This window comes from Eumetopias jubatus, unplaced genomic scaffold, assembly GCF_037043125.1.
Source record: "Eumetopias jubatus isolate StellerSeaLion01/CBP00866 unplaced genomic scaffold, mEumJub1_p1.0 scaffold_1, whole genome shotgun sequence".
NCBI classification, from domain to species: Eukaryota; Metazoa; Chordata; class Mammalia; order Carnivora; family Otariidae; genus Eumetopias; species Eumetopias jubatus.
In genome coordinates this window covers 118,274,629-118,294,942 of record NW_028274807.1, presented here as the reverse complement: position 1 = coordinate 118,294,942, position 20,314 = coordinate 118,274,629, and the positions used below count along the sequence as shown (strand labels likewise).

Sequence of the window (20,314 nt, the reverse complement as noted above, 5' to 3'; positions counted from 1 at the left end):
CATAATACTTATCAAGTAACCTTAAAAATGACTTACCTCTGCATCTACCTGAAATCCAAGCACATCCACAAGAACTCTACAAATGTTTCTCACATAAACCTTCCTGACTTGTAAAGCAGATTCATACCCAGCTGGCACATATTTAAGGAAATACTGCAGTAAGTGGCACAAAGCTGCTTTTAGCAAATCAGACTTAAGCTGCATAAGCACACCATCTTCAAACATGACACAGAGTTTTTCCAGCAGCATATTTAAATAGACAGGTTCAATATTTCTATAAGCTTCTGCTTCAAAGGGGAACAGTGTTTTTATCAGCTTTGATAATGGTTCTTCATAGAGTTTCAACTGGTCAGCATCCATTTCTACAAGATGTTTTAATAATCCCAAAAATGAGCTGAAGAAAGTGCTTGCTGGTTGTGCTGGTAATCCACCAAGCTCAAAGAGTTCAGTTAAAAGGCTAATTGCTAAGGATTTAATTTTTGGACTACCATACTCTAGCAGAATACAACCTATCCGCCAAAGAAAGAGTTCTTGCCTTCTAAAAAACACAATTGCAACAATACGAATAAGAACTGTTAATAAAGTGACTTCAATAAATTCTAAATTTTGCATGTTCACCAATTGCAAAGGAGCTGGTTGTAAATATCCCACATGTTCATCTAGTTGACTTAAAAATCGGCTAACTACCACTGGCCATTCCACAAAGTGTCCCATTGCATTTTTTCTGTGGAGGTAAATCACATCTTCAAAAAGATGTAGTAATTCCTTTGTCAGTACTCCAAAAATTGCAGGGCTCTTGCTTTTAAAAAGAAATAATAATGAGCAGATAACTTCACTGATTTTCTTGTGTAACATATGACAGGATGGAGTTGCTGCAATCCGCAGAAGTCTTGTTATGATCCAATTACTGAATTCTTTGAAATAAACAAAAAAGATATTAAATAAGTACATCAGAAATGCTAACTAATTTGCTAAGTCCTTGATGATTCATTTTTTTTTTTAAGATTTTATTTATTTATTTTGACAGAGACCGAGAGAAAGAGCACACAAACAGGGAGAGGGGCAGAGGCAGAGGCAAGAGGGAGAAGCAGGCTCCTCGCTAAACAAGGAGCCTGATGCGGGACTCGATGCCAGGACCCTGGGATCATGACCTGAGCCGAATGTAGATGCTTAGCCAAATGAGCCACCCAAGTGTCCCGATTCATTTTTTAAAGTAAAACACTAACAAAATAGTCTAAAACATTCTCTACACAATGGAAATATGGTAATTTAGTACCAATTTTGGAGTCAAAGTCCTAACTTTCCACTTACGAGTTGTGTGAATTTTTCATCTCTAAACCTTGGTAACTTCGTCTATAAGAAGGAAATAAGGGTTACCATGAGGATCAAGTATGATAATATATGTGAAATTCTCAGCATAGTGCTTGAAGTTCAACAAATGGTTACTATTATCATTCCTTCAACAAATATTTATTGAGTGCCAACTCTGCCCCAAGTGCACAAAAACAAATCAGTCATAGTCCTCATGAATATTATATAGTTTCTCAAACTTAAGAGATACATTTTATATCATGACCCAGTCTACATACGCATATTTATTTTATTTAAATATATGAAACAAAAGTTTCATGAAAAAGTATTACATGCAATGTATTATGGTATTTTCTAGTCTATTATATTTTATATTCATAACCTACTAACCGGTTGTGACCTGTTGTTTAAAAAAGTGTGGCAAAGGGGCACCTGGGTGGCTCAGTCAGTAAAGCGTCTGCCTTCGGCTCAGGTCATGATCCTGGGTCCCTGGGATCAAACCCTGCATGGGGTTCCTTGCTCAGCGAGGAGTCTGCTTCTCCCTCCCCTTCTGACTCTCCGCCCCCCCCCCCAGTGCTCTCTCTCAAATGAATAAAAAAATCTTTAAAAAAATAAAATAAAAAAGTGTGGCAAAGAATATAGACAAACAGGTATTTATAATCCAGCTTAATAACCACTATGAAAGAAGAAATGCAGAACACAGTACAAACAGAGCATAAAGAAGGAACAACTAAGCCAGTGCTAGGGCAGGCAGTCAGGAGTTCTGGTCAGAAATTATAGACAATAAGGAAATACAATGAGTAAAAGCATGGATTTTCCAATAAAACTTTGTTTATAAAAACAGGCAGCCAGCCCGTGGGCCACAGATTGCTAATGCCTGATCTAGAAGAGATTATCAAAAACAGAAAAAAGAAAACTGCTCAAGTGTTCAATGGCAAATAAATTTGATTACTTCTGTTCCATCCTGGGTACCTACTTCATAACAAAAGAAAACAATAAAGATGCATAAAACAAAACTAACCATTACCATTTTGCTCCCTTAAATTTAGAGCAAATCTGACAAAAATATGTATAAAATGTATGTTATATTTCAAAAGAGCAGAAGAGGGTAGATTTCATAAAACCAATTGCAAATGAATGCACAAATAGCAGGACTTACCAATACAACTGCCTTTGGCCTCATTTTGCCCTTGGCTTCCACTCACATTTACAAACATGAGTGGGGAGGACTTCATTATATGCTGGATGAAATCAAGCAACATCACAGAGGTTGGCTGAGAGTCAGTTTTCTTTACAAGTTCTAGAGCAACTAAAATGATAAAAGATTCATTTTAAAGAGTCATGACAAATTAGATGGCAGTCCTTTTGTTAAAAAGTAGACTTTGGTGACCAGAACTGTGTCCAGTATAATATTCATGATAAATGGATGGGACTAAATTCTACAATCCTATCTAATTTTAAATGTTTAATAAACATGTACATTCATCTATTATACACCCATTCACCAAATATAGATTAAAGGCCTACAATATGCTTGACATTGTACTAAAATCTGAGTGGGGGAAAAAAACCTCACCCGATTAGGTGAGAGAATCAGACAAACTAATAATTATTATATGGTATGTTAACTGCACCAATCCACAATAGAGGAAGCAAGTGTCTGCGAAGAAGCTGTAAAGGAACTGATTCCTAGATGATGAGAATTTGGTCAGAGAGGGGAAGGGCAAATGGTCTAAACAGGGACAGTACCATATGAAAACACATCTTGCAAGTATTCAGTAGTCCTTTGTTATTTTTCAGCAACTCTTAATTTCACAGATTGAAAAAAGGCTGACTATTTTAAGTCATAATATCTGTGCCAAATTTGGAAGTAAGTTTATATACTATGAGCCAAATGCTACACTATATTACCCCTTCCATGTAATTTTAACAGATATGACAAATGTGACACCATCTTGCCAAGTTGGTAATATTTGTCTTTTAAATTGCCACAAACAGGAAACAGTTGCTTCAACAACTCACAAGATCTTTTTTTAATTTTATTGTTATGTTAATTACCATACATTACATCAGTTTTTGATGTAGTGTTCCATGATTCAACTCACAAGATCTTATTACCTCCCACAAAGTCACCAACTCTTAGAGTTTTTAAACGGCATTTGTTTCTCAACCACTAGTATAAGACCTAGCTAAAACGGGGTCCACATCATTGGAAATGGCCAACTATTTTTCATCTATTCTAATATCTTATATCAAAGAAGAACACCATAGCAAGCAGCAGAAAATCTAGATAACAAGCAGGAAAACAGAATTACTTTAAATGCCTAACTCACATTATGTAATAAGTTAATACCGTAAACAAGTTGCTTGAAAATAGTAACTATCATAAATACTAACTTTACATTTAAAACTACATGGACAAAAATGCTACCATAATGTTGTATAAATAAAAAAGAAAACAATTTAATTCATAAAATTTATATAAGAAATAACTGTTTCTTACCAACATTTACATCTGTAAGTATTCGGTCAATGAACTGACATAAAATTTGTCTTGGCTTCTGTACAACTGTATTATAGTCCTCTGGACTGGCACTAAAATACAAATAAAAAGTTTTTAAGCCTTAAAAAGATTCACAATTTCATTTGTAAAAAATTCTCGAATTTTGAATTTTTCATTGTATCCTTCTGTTTAAAAATGAAAGAAAAATTTAGGGCGCCTGGGTGGCTCAGTCGTTGGGCGTCTGCCTTCGGCTTAGGTCATGATCCCAGGGTCCTGGGATTGAGTCCCATATCAGGCTCCCTGCTCGGCAGAAAGCCTGTTTCTCCCTCTCCCACTCCCCCTGCTTGTGTTCTTGCTCTCGCTGTCTCTCTCTCTGTCAAATAAATAAATAAAATCTTTAAAAAATTTTTTTAAAAATTTTAAAAAAAGAAAAATGAAAGGAAAATTTAAATACGCATTACTGAGTTAGAAGGAAAAAAACATGCTAAATGACACCAGAGGCACCCAATATGCAAAATCTAGACCTGCCCTGCCCAATATAGTAGCCATTATTTCTGTAGCTATCGAGCACTTGAAATGTGGTTAGTCCAAATTGAAATGTACTTTAAGTATAAAATACACATTGGATTTTAAATATTTGGTACCAGAAAATGTATATCTCATTAATAATTTTATATTAATTACATGTAGAAATGATATCTAGAGAGTTATATAAAATATATTATTGAAAATTACTTTCACCTATTTTCTTTTTACTTTTTGTCATGTGGCTACTAGAAAAAAAATTTTTTTTAAGATTTTATTTATTATTTGACAGAAAGAGAGACAGAGAGAGACAGTGAGAGCAGGAACACAAGCAGGGGGAGTGGGAGAAGGAGAAGCAGGTTTCCTGCTGAGCAGGGAGCCTGATGCGGGGCTCAATCCCAGGACCCTGGGATAATGACCTGAGCCGAAGGCAGATGTTTAACGACTGAGCCACCCAGGCGCCCCGAGAAAATTTTTAATTACACATGTGGCTTGCATTTTATTCATATTGAGCTGTGTTGATCTAGACTTTCAGAAAATCTACAGAACACAGTTTCTTCAACAAATGAATTAAGGGGGAAAAAAAAAGAGGAGAAACCTATAACAAAGACTTAAGAGCCATATCAATCAATTACAATCTATGATCCTACAATGGATTCTGATTTAAAGAAAAAACTAAAAAAAGCAAAACAAAACAAACAAAAATAAACTATTAGCAAACTGTATATGACAACTGGGAAAATTTAAACACAAGCTAGATATTTGATGTTATTAAGAAATCATTCTTAGGTGTGATAATGGTATTATGGTATGTTTAAAAAGTCTTTACAGGTAGGGCGCCTGGGTGGCTCAGGTGGTTAAGCAACTGCCTTCGGCTCAGGTCATGATCCCGGAGTCCTGGGATCGAGTCCCACATCAGGCTCCCGGCTCAGCGGGGAGCCTGCTTCTCCCTCTGACCTTCTCCCCTCTCATGCTGTTTCTCTCTCTCTCTCAAATAAATAAATAAAATCTTAAAAAAAAAAGTCTTTACAGGTAATATTGATATTTATAGATTTATAGATGAAATGATGTCTCGAATTTGCTTCTAAGTAATCTGAGTTGACAGGAAGGCCATGAATAGATAATTATTGGGTTAAATGGGCAACTGATATACCATTTTCCCTTCTTTTGGATGTCTGAAACTTTCCACAATGAAAATTCAATAAAATATTAGGGAAAATTACATGTATTGAGTATTGGGACCAATCAAGAAAAGTAAATATTAAGAGAATATATAATAATTAAGCAGAGCAATTGTATCTTAGAATCCTGAATGAATTGAACTTAAGCTCCATGATTTGGTATAAACCAGCAAAGAATTGAATGTATGAATATAGTAGAAAGTCTGTATTCTACCACACAGGATGAGAAATTATACAGTCATTCATATAAACAACCACCATTTATTGAGCACCTATAATGCGCCATACTAAATACCAGAAACTACTGCTGGGGTAAGTGAAAGACAAGTTAGTGGAGGAGACTGGTTAAGTCAACCTAGGCCTCTATCCAGGGTGGAGTGTGAGGCCATTCACCAAAAGAGTTAAGATAGGAGGAAGCACAGGTCCGGGGAGAAAAACAAAACCAGTTTTAGAAATACTGAGTTTAAGGTCTCAAAGGAGCAACTAAATGGGATGCACAAAAAGACTGTTGGAATTAAAGTTATAGTCCCTGAGGGGTGCCTGGCTGGCTTAGCCAGTAGAGCATGTGAGGCTTGATCTCCAGGTGGTAAATTCAAGCCCCACGTTGGGCGTAGAGTTTACAGAAAAAAAAAATTTTTTTTAAAGCTCTAGTCCTCAAGAAATATCTAGCCTAGAAACATAGATTAAATTATCATTATATAACAATACCTATCAAACAAGACTAAACACACTGCATTATTGCATACTTTCAAAGCAGTATAATACGGATATTAAACCCTAATTTGCATATGAGGCTGACATTCATGGAAATTATATAATCTACTACTATTATAGCTAGTGGTAGTGGAAGCCTTGAAAATTAGTGCAATATAAGAAGTAATAAGGAAGTCAAAGAGAGAACCCCAAGTTAAAGTTAAAGGGGCTATGAAGGAGAAAGGGAAAGAGCCAGAAAAACAAAAAGAAAAACCTTAAGAAGCGTGTTCTAGAAACCAAGGTTAGAATTTCGAGGAGCGAGCTCTAGACATGATCAAATTAAATTTGTTTGTTAAAATGTCCTTTGAATATATTTTTTATTATGGTCAAATATACTTAACATAAAATTTATTTTAACCATTTTAAGTGTACAGTTCCGTGGCATTTAGTATATTCACATTATTCTATACCATCACCACCATCTCCAGAACATTTTTATCTTCTCAAGCTGGAACTACTAAGTTACTGAAATTAACAAATACTGACAAGTAATATAAACCCTAGGTATATAGAATCAAAGACCAAGTAGTTGTATTTGTACAGGAAAGTGAAAAAAACTTGGTGCTATTTATCTTATTATTTAAACCAGCATTGGCCCATAGAAATAATGCAAGTCACATGTGCGATTCAAATTTTTCTAAGTAGCCACATTAAGAATAGAAAGAAACAGCAATTTTCATCATAACAGTATATACAAAATATTTTTGAACATGTAATCAATATTAAAATTATTGGAGACTGTTTTACCTCCATTTTTTTTTTTTTTTGACACTGACTCTTTGAAACCCAGTGTGTATCTCACATTTACAGAACATCTCAATTTAGATAAGCCATAGTGGCTACCATATTATATGACACAGATTTAAATATAACAAAAAATTTTAAAAGTCTGAACTTACAAGGTAACATCAATTGTTTTAGACAAAGTCAAGAGAGTTTGTCTTTCTAAACCAAGTGTAATTTGGTAAGTATCATTTAGAAATGTGAAATGAGGTGTACTGGGAGAGGAATCAGGACTATGGGTGGTGGTGAGTTTTCTACAAAGTATAATTTTCTATAAAGACAATTTATATAATTTTTATCAAAATTTTTGACACAAAATCAATGTGTTATTTTTATCAAAAAAATTTTTTAAGTAGGCTCCCTATCCAACGTGGGGCTTGAACTCACAATCCCAAAATCAAGTCACGTACTCTATCAACTCAGCCAGTCAGGCGCCCCATTTCTATTCAGTTTTTCAAAAAGGTGAATTGATTATCATTCATTAGATGTACTATTAGAATACTCACTCATGGGAGAGTGGGCATTTCTTTTTATACAAGCTCTATCTTGGAACTGACCTAAGAGGGTATATTTAGGAGGAAATTTAATTCACCTGAAGGTTGGATACATTAGCAAATACTTGATTACCTCCTCTGGGACAAGGATGAAATACCAGGTTAACGAAGGTATCATGCATCAACCCTAAAAATATTTGTAGATTAAAAGTTAAAAAAGTAAACAGGTAATTTTAACACAGCAGGGTTAAGTATTAATAGAGCCAAGACAGAGCACAAGAGGGACAGAGCCCTGAGTACAGCTTATCAGTCCAGGCTCCCTGAAGGAAGTGATACAAAGCTAAGTCCCTAAAGGGCTAAGCAGGTAAAATAAGGGAAAGGAGGAAGTATTCCAAGCAGAGGAAACAGCATGTGCAAAGGCTCAGGAACAAGAACACAGGCTGCTCTAGAAACTCTTAAGGAGTTCTATATGGTTAAAGAAGAGGGAGGCAGTAATTGGACATGAAGCTGAAGAAAAACTATAAGGTCAAAGCTCAAAGAACCAACTAAAGAGTCTGGATTTTGTACTGAAGGCAATGAGACATTGAAAGGTGCTAAGTAGGAGAGTGAAGGGTAAATGTTCTTGAATTCAATTATGTTATTTCCCTGTTTAAAACATTCCAATGGTTTCCCACTGCACTTAAATCTAATTCCTTATTCTGGTCTATAAGGTACTAAAGGACCTGGCCCATGGCTACTCCTCCACCCTGAACTCACACCAGTCCCTTCCTTGCTTCCTATGGCTTCACCCTTCTTCCTATTTTTTAAAATAGTAGGCTCATTCCCACCTAGAGACCCTTAAACCTCCCATTCAATCTCAAGACACTTCTCCCAGTTTCACATGACTGGCTTCTTCTCACCATTCAAATTTCCTCTAGTGGTTAATGTTGATGCTTCCCAGGTTTTCATCTCCCTCCCATTGCCCCATTTAATATTTTAATAGCAACTATCATTATCTGAAAATATCTTGTAATTACAAAGTAGTATTAAACAGGAAGGTCAGACAAGGCCTTTCCGAAATGACATCTGAATGGAACCAGTCTGTTTAGAGAGAAGAAACAAGGTGCAAAGGACTGAAGGCAGGAATGACCTTGATGCATACAAAAAATAAGGCCAATGTCACTGGAGCAGAGTAAGGGAAGGATATGTGGCCTTGAGGTCAGAAGCAGGCAGAGGTGAGATTATGCAGGACCTTAGAGGCCTTGGGAGAAGTTTGGATTTTATCCTAAATGTGCTGGAAAACTAACAGAAGGTTTTAAACAGAGGACTAATGCTATATAATCTACAATATAATTTATAGCTGTTAAAATCATCTTGGTTGCTGAATGAGAAATCCATTTTAAGTGGGTAAAATGGAAATGGAGAGATTAGCTGAGAGGTTACAGTAATAGTCTAGATAAGAAATTATAAGAATAGCAGTGGAGACGGTGAGAAGTATTGAAGGTAGGGTTGTCAGGACTTGCTGATAGATTATTAAGGGATAAGGGAAAGAATCAAGAAGAACCCCTAGGCTTTTGGTTGGTACATTTACAACAACCTGGGGAAGGACAGTAAAGACAGTAAATCAAGAGTTCTGCTTTGGATGTTAATTTTCATTTCAGGTATAGATGTTCAACAGTAAGCAACCTAATAACATCTCTGGGTAGAGATATAAATTTGGGAGTTGTCAGCATATAGATGATATTTAAAGACATGGGACTGGATGAAGTTATTTAGGAAGAGAGTAGAGATGAAAAGAGGACAAAGGATGTAGCCAAAGCACATGGGGAGTCAAGAATGATTCCTACATTTCTGGTTTCGAAAAATGACTGAACATGGTATCATTTACTGAGATATCCCTACCTCAGTGAATGGGAGGGGAAAAAATTGGGGAGAGGGGATATGTGGACAATATGTTGTACTGGCTATGTTGAGCCTTTTTTTTTTTTTTGAGAGCACTGGAGTTTTGGGGGGGGAGATGGAGAAAGAATCTCAAGCAGACCCCCCCCAACTGAGTGGGGAGCCTGACATAGGGCTCAGTCTCATGACCCTCAGATCATGATCTGAGCCGAAGTCAAGAGCCAGACACTTAACCAACTGAGCTACCCAGGTGCCCAGCTATGTTGAGTCTTAATGGCATGTGGGAAACCCAGCTAAAACTGCCAGTATACAGCTGCATAAATATTCAATAGGAAATGGATGTGGTTTGGAGAAACATATTTGCAATCATCAAATGGGTGGCACATGAAGGCAGGAGTGGATGGGATCACCCTGAAAGACTATGCAGAGAAAAGAGTGCTAATAGCAAAAAACAGAAGCAAAATTTATTACTGAGACAGAAGAGCCCACACATTAGAACAGTTAACATCTCACTCTTTTCAGAATCGAATTGCCAGTCAATTAATGAAAAAAAGGGGGGGGGACGAAAAGGACTTGATGCCTTGAATCTGACACCCAGCTCTGATAACTGCTATCTCTTTGACTTTGGTTCTTTAATTTCTGTGACTCAGTTTCTTACTGAATGGTGATAAAACGTACTCCATTCTACATCATGGAGATACTGTGAGACTGAGTAGGCCTGAATGAAGCAGTTGCAATGAGAAACTCATGACAGTTAAAAACTATTATTATAGAATTCTCTATGGGTCATTTTTTTCGATTCTTTCCCTTAGAATAGTCACAATTAAATGAAATGAAAGGTAACATAAGCTCTGGTGATGTAAGAGACTATAAATAAATCCAAGATACTATTATTTTTACTAACAAGTCTCATAAAGGAAGAAAAAAGAGGGAAGAAAAGTATTAATTAGTTAATTCTACATTAAAAACAAGATGGGAAAAAAAAATATTAGCTTCACATTGAGCCTGAAAGATGAAACCTGTACATCAGTTTTCTAAAATGAGCATGTGTATTCACGTTACTTTATAAAATGTTAACACAGGGGCACCTGGGTGGCTCAGTCGGTTCAGCGGCTGCCTTTCGCTCGGGTCATGGTCCCAGGGTCCTGGGATGGAGTCCCGCATCTGGCCCCCTGCCCGGCGGGGAACCTGCTTCTCCCTCTCCCTGCCTCTCTGCCTACTTGTGCTATCTCTCTGTCAAATAAATAAAATCTTAAAAAAAAATAAAATAAAATGTTAACACAAAGTATGCTTGCAACATTCATGAAAAGTGAAAAAACACAAAAACAGAATGATTCAGTTAAGACAAGTGTGGTTCCTTCATTTATCCTCTTATTTATGTGATTGAGTAAGACTAAATACCCTTGTATGGCCAAAAAGTGGAGATGAACACAACTGCACTGCAAAAAGAAAGGAATTAAATATCCCATGGATATTATATATATCTATACACATACATATACATACACACACACACATATAAAGTCAGTTCTGACTTTGTGTGCTAAGTTTTCAAACAGCTTAAAAAATTGGGAAGCAATTATTCCGACTGATGGTTCAACTGTAGTTGTGGTTTTTTCTTGTTCGCAGTGGGTTACAACTTAAAAAAAAAAAAAAAAGCAAGCAAAACAAAAACCCTGCCTTCCTTAGGCCTGGCTGAGAGAAAGTTGCGAGTGTGCTGAAGGGGGTTGGCAACCATCCACATCCCTCCCCTCCCTTCAGGTGGGATACTGGTTTACCTGATTTTACTGTTCGGTTTACAGAAAACAAGCTTTTGCAAATGAAACAATATTATTTTCACATTTTGGCATCATTCTGTGCACATTTATATCTTGTGGACGTTGTGGCAGGTCCCTGGAGTTTTTGACTAAAATAACGGATTGAGGACTGGATGGCCAACAGGAAATGGGTCCTATCTTCAGAACGGCCTATGGTTTCATTCTGAAGGAAGAAACCAACTACCTTTTCTGGGATTGGCCTTCCTTGCACAAAATGAGAACCAGTGATTTTTCTTCTAAAAGAGGCAGTTCGGGTCCAAAGGTAAAGCTAAAAACCCAATTCCTTCCGGAGCGATCACAAATAGAAACTGGGGAAAGTTCATGGGTCAAGCCCCTCATCTCAGGAAAGGTTTCCAGGAAGCAAATGAGTGTAGAAAGTGATCAGAAGGGGCCGTTCCCTCCAGCTGCAGGGGACAAGCCCCGGGTTAGGGACGAGCTCCCGGGCGCCGCTGAGGTATGGGGTCGGCGAACGCCTCTCGTTCCCTGAACCGGCTTCCCAAAGGTCTGCGGCGACGCCTCGCATATTTTTAACCACCTCTCTGAAGAAGTGCTGAAATGAGTCTCGAAACATCCACAAGGGCCCGGGTTGAGGGTTTCCGAGCCGGCACGCGCGCGGCTGGGGAGGGAGAGCACGTGAGACGCCAGCCTGGCCGGGCGGAGGAAGACGCGGGACTGGGAGCGGGAGCGGCCAGGCCTGGCCCTACCTGCCCAACTCCCGCAGAGCGGGGATCATAGACGCCAGCTCCAGGCCGTGGTCGCCCATGCTGAGGATGCGCCGCACTCATCAACGGCGCCGACGCAGCCTCCCAACGTCTCTCCAGCTAGCTCTGCCGGGAAGGCGCGGCGCCCGACGGTAACCCGCCAGGCCCAAAACTCCTCCCGGAAGCCGCTGCTGGTCCTGCCCCGTTAGGCCCCACTCTTTTTCCGTGTAGGACCCGGGGGAAACCGGGAGGCCGAAAAGGGGTGGAGCAAGCAGACGGAGCACGCGCAGGTCAAGTTTCTCACTGCGGCTCGGGTTTAGGGCGGAACGCGGGGCGGCAGTGATTAGCACGAGTTTTGGTTTTTACCCGCACCCTTTGCTACAGCTTGGTGTAGCAAAGATCCCCGGTTCTGGAGAAGAAACAGGCTTGACGGGCACTAGCCCTGCCTCCCTCGCATCACAAAAGTGAGAACTGAGATAATTCGGCGAGTAGAGGGCATGACTAGGTCTCAGGTCTCCCCATGGCGGAACGCCCTCAGGTTCCTACCACTTTCCGTGCATCCTTTCTGAGAGTTAGGGACTCCTCCCCGTCTTTCCTGTTTCAGCAAGTTTTTTTTTTCCGCTTGAAGTCAGGCTTTCTCGAGGATATTCCCAACCTTTAATATTAGAGGTTTGAACTTTTTATATGTGTCTCATCATATTCAGGGTCAGTACTGTTATGTTTATGTCACCATTATGGGCATTTACTACCCACGATTTAATTTTTTTAAAGTAAATCAATGGATTTGGGCTGTAGACATTTTCTAGCCCAACCCAATTTGTTTATTTGAAAAATGGCCATCGGGATGCCTGGGTGGCTCCGTTGGTTAAGCATCTGCCTTTGGCTCAGATCATGATCCCTGTATCCTGGGATCGAGTCCCACGTCGGGCTCCTTGCTCAACGGGGAGCCTGCGTCTCCCTCTGCTTGTGCTCTCTCGCTCTCTCTGACAAGTAAATAAAATAAAAATCTTAAAAAAAAAATGACCATCACAAGAGACTGTTAACATGTCAAAATTATGTATTTAATCAGGCAAAGCCATGCAGTGTGCTTACATTTGTTCCAGGGTACATGAGGATAATTATTGATGCAATATCTAAAAAATACCAAGGGGTTCCTGGGTGGCTTAGTCTGCCTTTGGCTCAGGTCATGATCTGGGGTCCTGGGATCCAGCCCCGCATAGGGCTCCCTGCTCTGGGGGGCGTCTGCTTCTCCCTCAGCCGCTCCACTCCTGCCTCCTGCTTGTGCTCTTTCTCTCTCTCAAATGAGTAAATAAAAATCTTTAAAATAAAAATAAATCAGTGATGGAGTGACAGCCAAATATGCTCCTGCCTTAGGGATTTTACGTTTGCTTTACCTTCTGCCATAATCTTGAGCAGTCCTCTGTTTCATCCAACTCCTTTTCAGATGTTTGTTGAAATGTCACCAGAGCACTTCATGTAGAATAGCACACTTAAACTCTCTCTTTCCCTCTCCATCTGCTTTATTTTTCTTCATAGCACTTGGAACAGAATTGTATATTACATACTATTATTGACTGTGTCCTCCAATTAGAATATAAACTCCTGGAAGTAGTATCTTACCTGACTTATTCACTGCCTAGATACCCAGGACCTGAAACAATGCCTCATAGTGTTCACTAAATATTTGTTAAATAGTTGAATGCTATAGTGAAAAGAACATGGGATTAGGCATTAGAGGTCCTGCACAAGTTCTCATTCCATCTGCTAGAAATTATATGACCTCAGTAAAATTGTTTAACCTCTCTGCACTTCAGTTTTTTCAGCTATCAAATGGGATAAATAATAATCTACCTCATGAGATTATGATAAAAATTAAATAATGGGTAATAGAGTCACATAGTGAACCCATTTCTTAGTTAAAATAAGTGAAGTAAAGAATACATGCCAACAAAGATGAATCTTGAAAATGATGAGTAAAAAGAGAAAATTGCAAAGGGATGCATAATATTATATCACATATTTTAAAACCACAAAATAAGACTTTGTGCAAGTTACATATACATACATATATAATAAAAATATAAAAACATGGTTGGGAAGGATATATATCAACTCTATGAAGAGTTGTATCCCCCTGGAGAAAGAGAGAAGGGAATGAAATGATGGAAGTTTCAACATACCTGTGAGGGTTTTATTTTAATAGGATCTGAATTAATCATGACAAATGTAACATTTGTTATATTTGGGTGAATGTTATACGACTATTTGTATCTGTGTGGATATGATATCCCAAAATGTTTTAAAGAATAAATAGATTTTTTTTAAAGATTTATTTATTTGAGAGAGTGAGAGAGTACAGGGGGTGGTGTCAGAAGGAGAGGGAGAGAGAGAATCCCAAGCAGACTCTGCACTCAACGTGGACTTAATCCCATGACCCTAAGATCATGACCTGAGCCAAATCCAAGAGTCCCACGCCCAATCGACTACACCACCCAGGTGACCCTAAATATACTTTTTTAAAGCTTGTATTAGATTACACATATGAAAAATTTATCAACTAAAAAGTAACAAATGTTAAGTATTATTTTTAGATGATATGAAGAAAGATAATAAAAATTACAGTGTTACATGGAAGGCAATAACCGAATAGCATTAGAATTCTGAAAGGGAGTATACATTAGAAACATTGGAAACAATAGGGCTTTGGGAATCCAATTTAATTCAAAAAGTTATTTTTATGCAAGATATTTTGTTAAGTACTTCTATGACACAAAAATGAGGACGATAAAGTGTCTCGAGTAGTATGCAAACTGTGGATGTAGAAGGGCATCATAAGAATTCAGAAAATGAAAAGCAAAGCAGAATCTGATGAATGCTATGAGAGACATAAACAACTTGCCCTGGAAAAATAGAAGAGGAAGAGATCAAGTATACTCTGTGGAGAGGAAGTGGAGCAGGAAGGGGCTCAAGGAGAATGTGGCACCACATCTGAGATGGGATGTGAAGGAAGAGCAGAATATGAGGAAACAAAGATTGGAGAAGAGAAATATTTTCTAATTAGAGGCAGCAGTATGAACAAAACCATATGGAGGGAGAGACTGGTGGTCCAGTTCAGCTGATGTTAGGGAACATGTAGAGTAATCTGATTGAGACACTTGTACAAACCTCAGTAAGCACTGAAGAGGCACTGGAAGATTTTATATAAAGTGACAGTTAAAGCTACACTCAAATCTGGCAGCAGGGTGCAGGACAGAACAAAAGGAGGGTAGCAGATTATTTCAAGAAATCAAACTTCTTTAGCAGTAAATCAATAAATGAGCAATTGTCATTCCAAGCAGACATCCTCCCTCGAGGTACCCATATATTTCTCTCCCCCACCAAACTTTTTGAGTTTTTCATATAGGCTGATTCTATTTCCTCACCTCCCACTCAAGTCCTAAACCTACATAAGCTATTCTCTCTGCCCTACCTGCCCTCTCAAGTGCTTCTCACCAAAGTCATCAATGACTACCGTATGAACGGCTAAATTCAAAAGATGTTGATCAGCCCTTTCCTTTTGTGACCACTCAGCAGTATTTAACAGTGTAGATTAATGCCTCTAAGGATATTTTCTTCCTTTGGCCTATGTTACTCTCTTTGTAGCAGCACTTCCTTTGCCATTCTCTTAACTGCTGTTATTTCTTTTTAGTCCTAAGTGACTTAATTCACTCTTCAGACTTCAGTAAACTTTCCACCTGCTTATTATTCCCAAATTCTTTGGTTCTGCCCAGATCTCTCTCTGAGCTTTATGTTTCACATGTCTAACTTTTTACTGAGTTTTTTATCTTGAATTTTTCCCAGGTACTTTATTTTTGTTTAACTTTTTATTATGGGAAGTTTCAAATATATACAAAAACAAAGGGACTAGAATAAGAAAACACCTCGTGCCTACCACCAAACTTCAATAATTGTTGCATATGGCCAGTCTTTGTTTCATCTATAACTACCCTTCCCATTTCCCCTCTTCCTAATTGGATTTTTTTTTTAAGATTTTATTTATTTATTGGACAGAGAGAGAGAGCACAAGCAGAGAGGAGTGGCAGGCAGAGGAAAAGGGAGAATCAGGCTCCCTGCAGAGCAGGGGGAGCCTGATGTGGGACCCAATCCCAGGACCCTGGGATGATGACCTGAGCCAAAGGCAGTGGCTAACCAACTGAGCCACTAACTGGACAGGCGCCCCCTAATTGGATTATTTTAAAGAAAATCTCCAACATCAAATAAATTTATCTATAAATACTTCAGTTTATATCTCTTAAAGATTCAATTCTGCCTCGAAATAATCAAGCCAATCTACTTCCCTCCAAATCCCATTACCACCATGCTAGTTTCAGACCATCACAATCGTTCCCACAGCGTTCTAGTTTACCACTCTTCCTTTAGGCTTTTCCTTCCAATCTATTCTCTACACTGAACACTGAACCCTCCCAACTTTTTTTTTTATCGTACAACAGTATCACTGGAGTTTTTAAAATATACGCATCCTAATGTGTGCATATTTATTAACCACATATATTTAGCACTATGTTGTGGTATACATAAAATGCATGATAATGTAAATTTGGACAAAATACAACCATTGATTGGTGTCTGTATTCCTTTCACTGCCTTTTTGTCATTAGGAGGAGTGGAATGTGGGGGGTAGAGAGTGAAGCAGGAAGCAGAGAGGCTTAGGTAGGTGGGTCCTAGTGTCCTTGAGACCTTGGTATTTCCTAAGCCCAGTGTCTAATTCAAAGTTGATAAGGGGGCACCAGCCAATGCCTTGGAGGTTTTAGCCTGCATGTGTATAGAATTGTCCCCATTGATGATTAAGGGGGGGGATGACCACCAGGTGGCACCACAACCCAAATAAGAGGAAAATGGACTTGTTTTTCAGATGCCCAAACTCCTGGCTGTCCCTCTCTACAAGTTCCATCATAATGCATTGGACTTTTTTTTATTTCATTTAGGGTATTTTGTCAGGATTTTACTGTATAATTCACATCATAAAATATACACTAAAACAGAAATCTTTTTTTTTTTAAGATTATTTATTTATTTGTCAGAGAGAGAGAGAGCTCACACAAGCAGGGGAGCGGCAGGGGTAGGGGGCAGGCAGAGGGAAAAGCAGGCTCCCCACTGAGCAAGGAACCTAATGCTGGACTCCAACCCAGGGCCCTGGGATCATGACATGAGCCGAAGGCAGACGCTTAACCGACTGAGCCACCCAGGTGTCCCTAAATAAAAATCTTAAGGAAACGAGATAAAAATATAGATTTCAATTTTCTTTCTACACTGGAATGGATTTAAATATACACCTCCTTGGTACATGGTGCTCAAAAATTTGCATTTTAAATAATTTTTAATTTTTGTTTCTCCTAGTTTTATTGAGAAATAAATGACATGTTACTGTATAAGGTTAAGGCATACAGCATGATGGTTTCATTTGCATATATTATAAAGTGATTACCATAAAAGTTCAGCTAACATCCATCTTCTCATATAGTGACAATAAAAAGAAGAATAAAAGAAAAAAATATTTTCTTTTTGTAATGAGAACTCAGGATTTACTCTCTTAACTTTCCTATACACCATACAGCAGTATTAGCTACAGTCACCCTGTTGTACATCATATCCCTAGTATTTATTTATCTTGTAACTAGAAGTTTGTACTTTTTGGCCACATTGGTCCAGTTCCCCTCCTACTATGTCCTACCTCTGATAACCACAAATCTGACCTCTTTTTCTATGAATTTGGTGGGATTTTTTGGTTTGTTTTATATTCCACATGTAAGTGAGATCGTATGGCATTTATCTTTCTCTGTCCTGCTTATTTCACTTAGCATAATGCTTTCAAGTTCTCTCCATGTTGTCAGAAATGGTAGGATCCCCTCTTTTTGTGGTTAAATAATATTCCATTATATAAATATATATGTCACAATTTTTTTATTCATTCATCCACTGATGGATACTTAGGTTACCTGTTTCCATATCTTGTCTATTGTAAATAATGCTACTATGAACATAGGAGTGCAGATATCTTTTCAAGTTAGTGTTTTTATTACCTTAGGATGTATTCCCAGAAGTGGAATTGTTGGATCATATGGTAGCTCTATTTTTAATTTTTTGAGGATCCTCCATAGTCTTTTCCACAGTATCTGTACCAATTTACAATCCCACCAACAGTGCACAAGGCTTCCCTTTTCTCCATATCCTTGCCAGTATTTGTTATCTCTCATCTGTTTGATAATAGCCATTCTAACAGGAATGAAGTGATGTCTCACTGTGCTTTAAATTTGCATTTCCCTAGGGCGCCTGAGTGCCTCAGTTGGTTAAGCGACTGCCTTCGGCTCGGGTCATGATCCTGGAGTCCTGGGATCGAGTCCCACATCTTGGCTCCCAGCTCAGTGGGGAGCCTGCTTCTCCCTCTGACTCTCTCCCCTCTCATGCTGTTTCTCTCTTGCTCGCTCTCTAATTAAAAAAAAAAAATTTGCATTTCCCTAATGACTAGTGATGCTGAGCTTCTTTTCAGGTACCAGTTGGCCTTTCATATATCTTCTTTGGAGAAATATTTATTCAAGTCTTTTACCCAATTTTTAATTGGGTTGTTTGTTTTCTTCTTATTGAGTTGTATGAACTCTGTCTATACTTTGGATATCAACCCCTTATCGGATATATGGTTTGCAAATATGTGTCCCAATTTGTAGATTATCTTTTCACTTTGTTGATGGGATTTTTGCTACGCAAAAGCTTTTTAGTTTGATTTAGTCCCACTTCTTTGTTTTCTATTTTGCTGCTTATGCTTTAGATGTCATATCCAAATATTACCATGATCCATGTTAAGGAGCTTTGTTTCTATGTTTTCTTCTAGGAGTTTTATGGTTTCGGGTTTTACATTTAAATCTTTAATCCACTCCAAGTTAATTTTTGTAAGTGGTATAAGATATGGATCCATCCAGTTTCATTCTTTTACATGTGAATATCCAGTTATCCCAGCATCATTTATTGAAGAGATTATCTTTTCTCCGTTGAGTCTTCTTGGCTCCCCTGTCAAATATTAGTTTGCCATATGTGCTCAGATTTATTTCTGCACTCTTGATTCTGTTCCGTTGGTCTATTTGTCTGTTTTCAGGCCAGTACCATTCAGTTTGAATGACTATACCTTTAGTTATAGCTTGAAATCAGGAAATGATACCTCCTGATTTGTTCTTCTTTCTCATTATTTTTTTGGTTATTCAGGACCTTTGGTGGTTCCATATAAATTTTAGGAGTGTTTTCTTACTTGTTTGTTTGTATACTTCTGTAAAAAATGCTACTGGAATCTTGATAGGGATTGCATTGAATCTATAGATGGCTTTTGGTTGTATTGACATTTAACAATATTAGTTCTTCCAATCCATGAACGAACACAGAATACCTTTCCATTTCTTTGCGTCTTCTTCAGTTTCTTTCATCAGTGTTGTAATTTTCAGTATAGAGATCATTTCCTCCTTAGTTAAATTTATTCCTAAGTATTTTACTGTTTTTGATGCTATTGTCAATGGGATCTATACCTTTATTTCTTTCTCAGAAATTTTATTGTTAGTGTATAGAAATGTTACTGACTTTTTTATGTTAGTTTGGTATCCAGCAACTTTACTGAAATCGTTGATTAGATAAAACAGTTTTTTGTTGGATCTTTAGGATTTTCTATATATATCATGTCATCTGCAAATAGAGACAATTTTACTTCTTCCTTTCCTATTCTGATACCTTTTCTTTTTTCTTGCCTCATTGCTTTAGCTAGGACTTCCAGTACTATGCTGAATAGGAGTGGTGCAAGTGGACACCCACTCTTGTTCCCACTCTTAGAGGAAAAGATTTCATCCTCTCACTGTTGAGTATGATGTTAACTGTGGGCTTATCATATATGAACCTTATTACATTGAGATATGTTCCTTCTATGCCTACTTTGTTAAGAGTTTTTATCATGAATGGATGTTGAATTTTGTCAAATGCTTTTTCTGCATCTATTAAGGTGATCATATGATTCTTTTCTTTTGTTCTATTAATATGATGTAGCTCATTGATTGATATGTGTGTGTTGAACCATCCTTGCATCCCAAGGATAAATCCCACAAGATCATGGTGAATGATTCATTTAATGTGGTGCTGAATTTGGTTTAGTAGTATTTTATTGAGAATTTTTGCATCTATATTTATCAGGGGTATTGGCTTGTAGTTTTCTTTTCTAGTAGTGTTTTTCCTGGTTTTGGTATCAGGATAATTTCAGCTTCATAAAATGAGTTTGGCAGTGTTCCCTCCTCTTCAATTTTTTGGAAGAATTTGAGAAGTATTGGTGTTAATTTTTCTT

The 20,314-nt window shown here is 37.9% G+C and overlaps 1 protein-coding gene across 5 annotated transcripts in view; it reads right to left on the bottom strand.

Moving 5' to 3' along the window:
• ATR (ATR checkpoint kinase) overlaps nt 1-12,091 on the bottom strand; it is a 95,613-nt gene extending 83,522 nt beyond the window's left edge. For all 5 annotated transcript variants that reach the window (XR_015768822.1, XR_015768823.1, XM_028099167.2 and 2 more), the window contains exons 1-4: nt 11,950-12,091; nt 3,815-3,906; nt 2,471-2,620; nt 37-914 (exon numbers count right to left, since the gene is read on the bottom strand). Coding sequence is in view for 3 of the 5 variants with exons in the window: in XM_028099167.2 (XP_027954968.2) it covers nt 37-914; nt 2,471-2,620; nt 3,815-3,906; nt 11,950-12,008 (1,179 nt within the window). In the remaining 2 variants the exon portion in view is untranslated. The remainder of the gene's footprint in view (nt 1-36; nt 915-2,470; nt 2,621-3,814; nt 3,907-11,949) is intronic.
• Nucleotides 12,092-20,314: the final 8,223 nt, after the last annotated feature.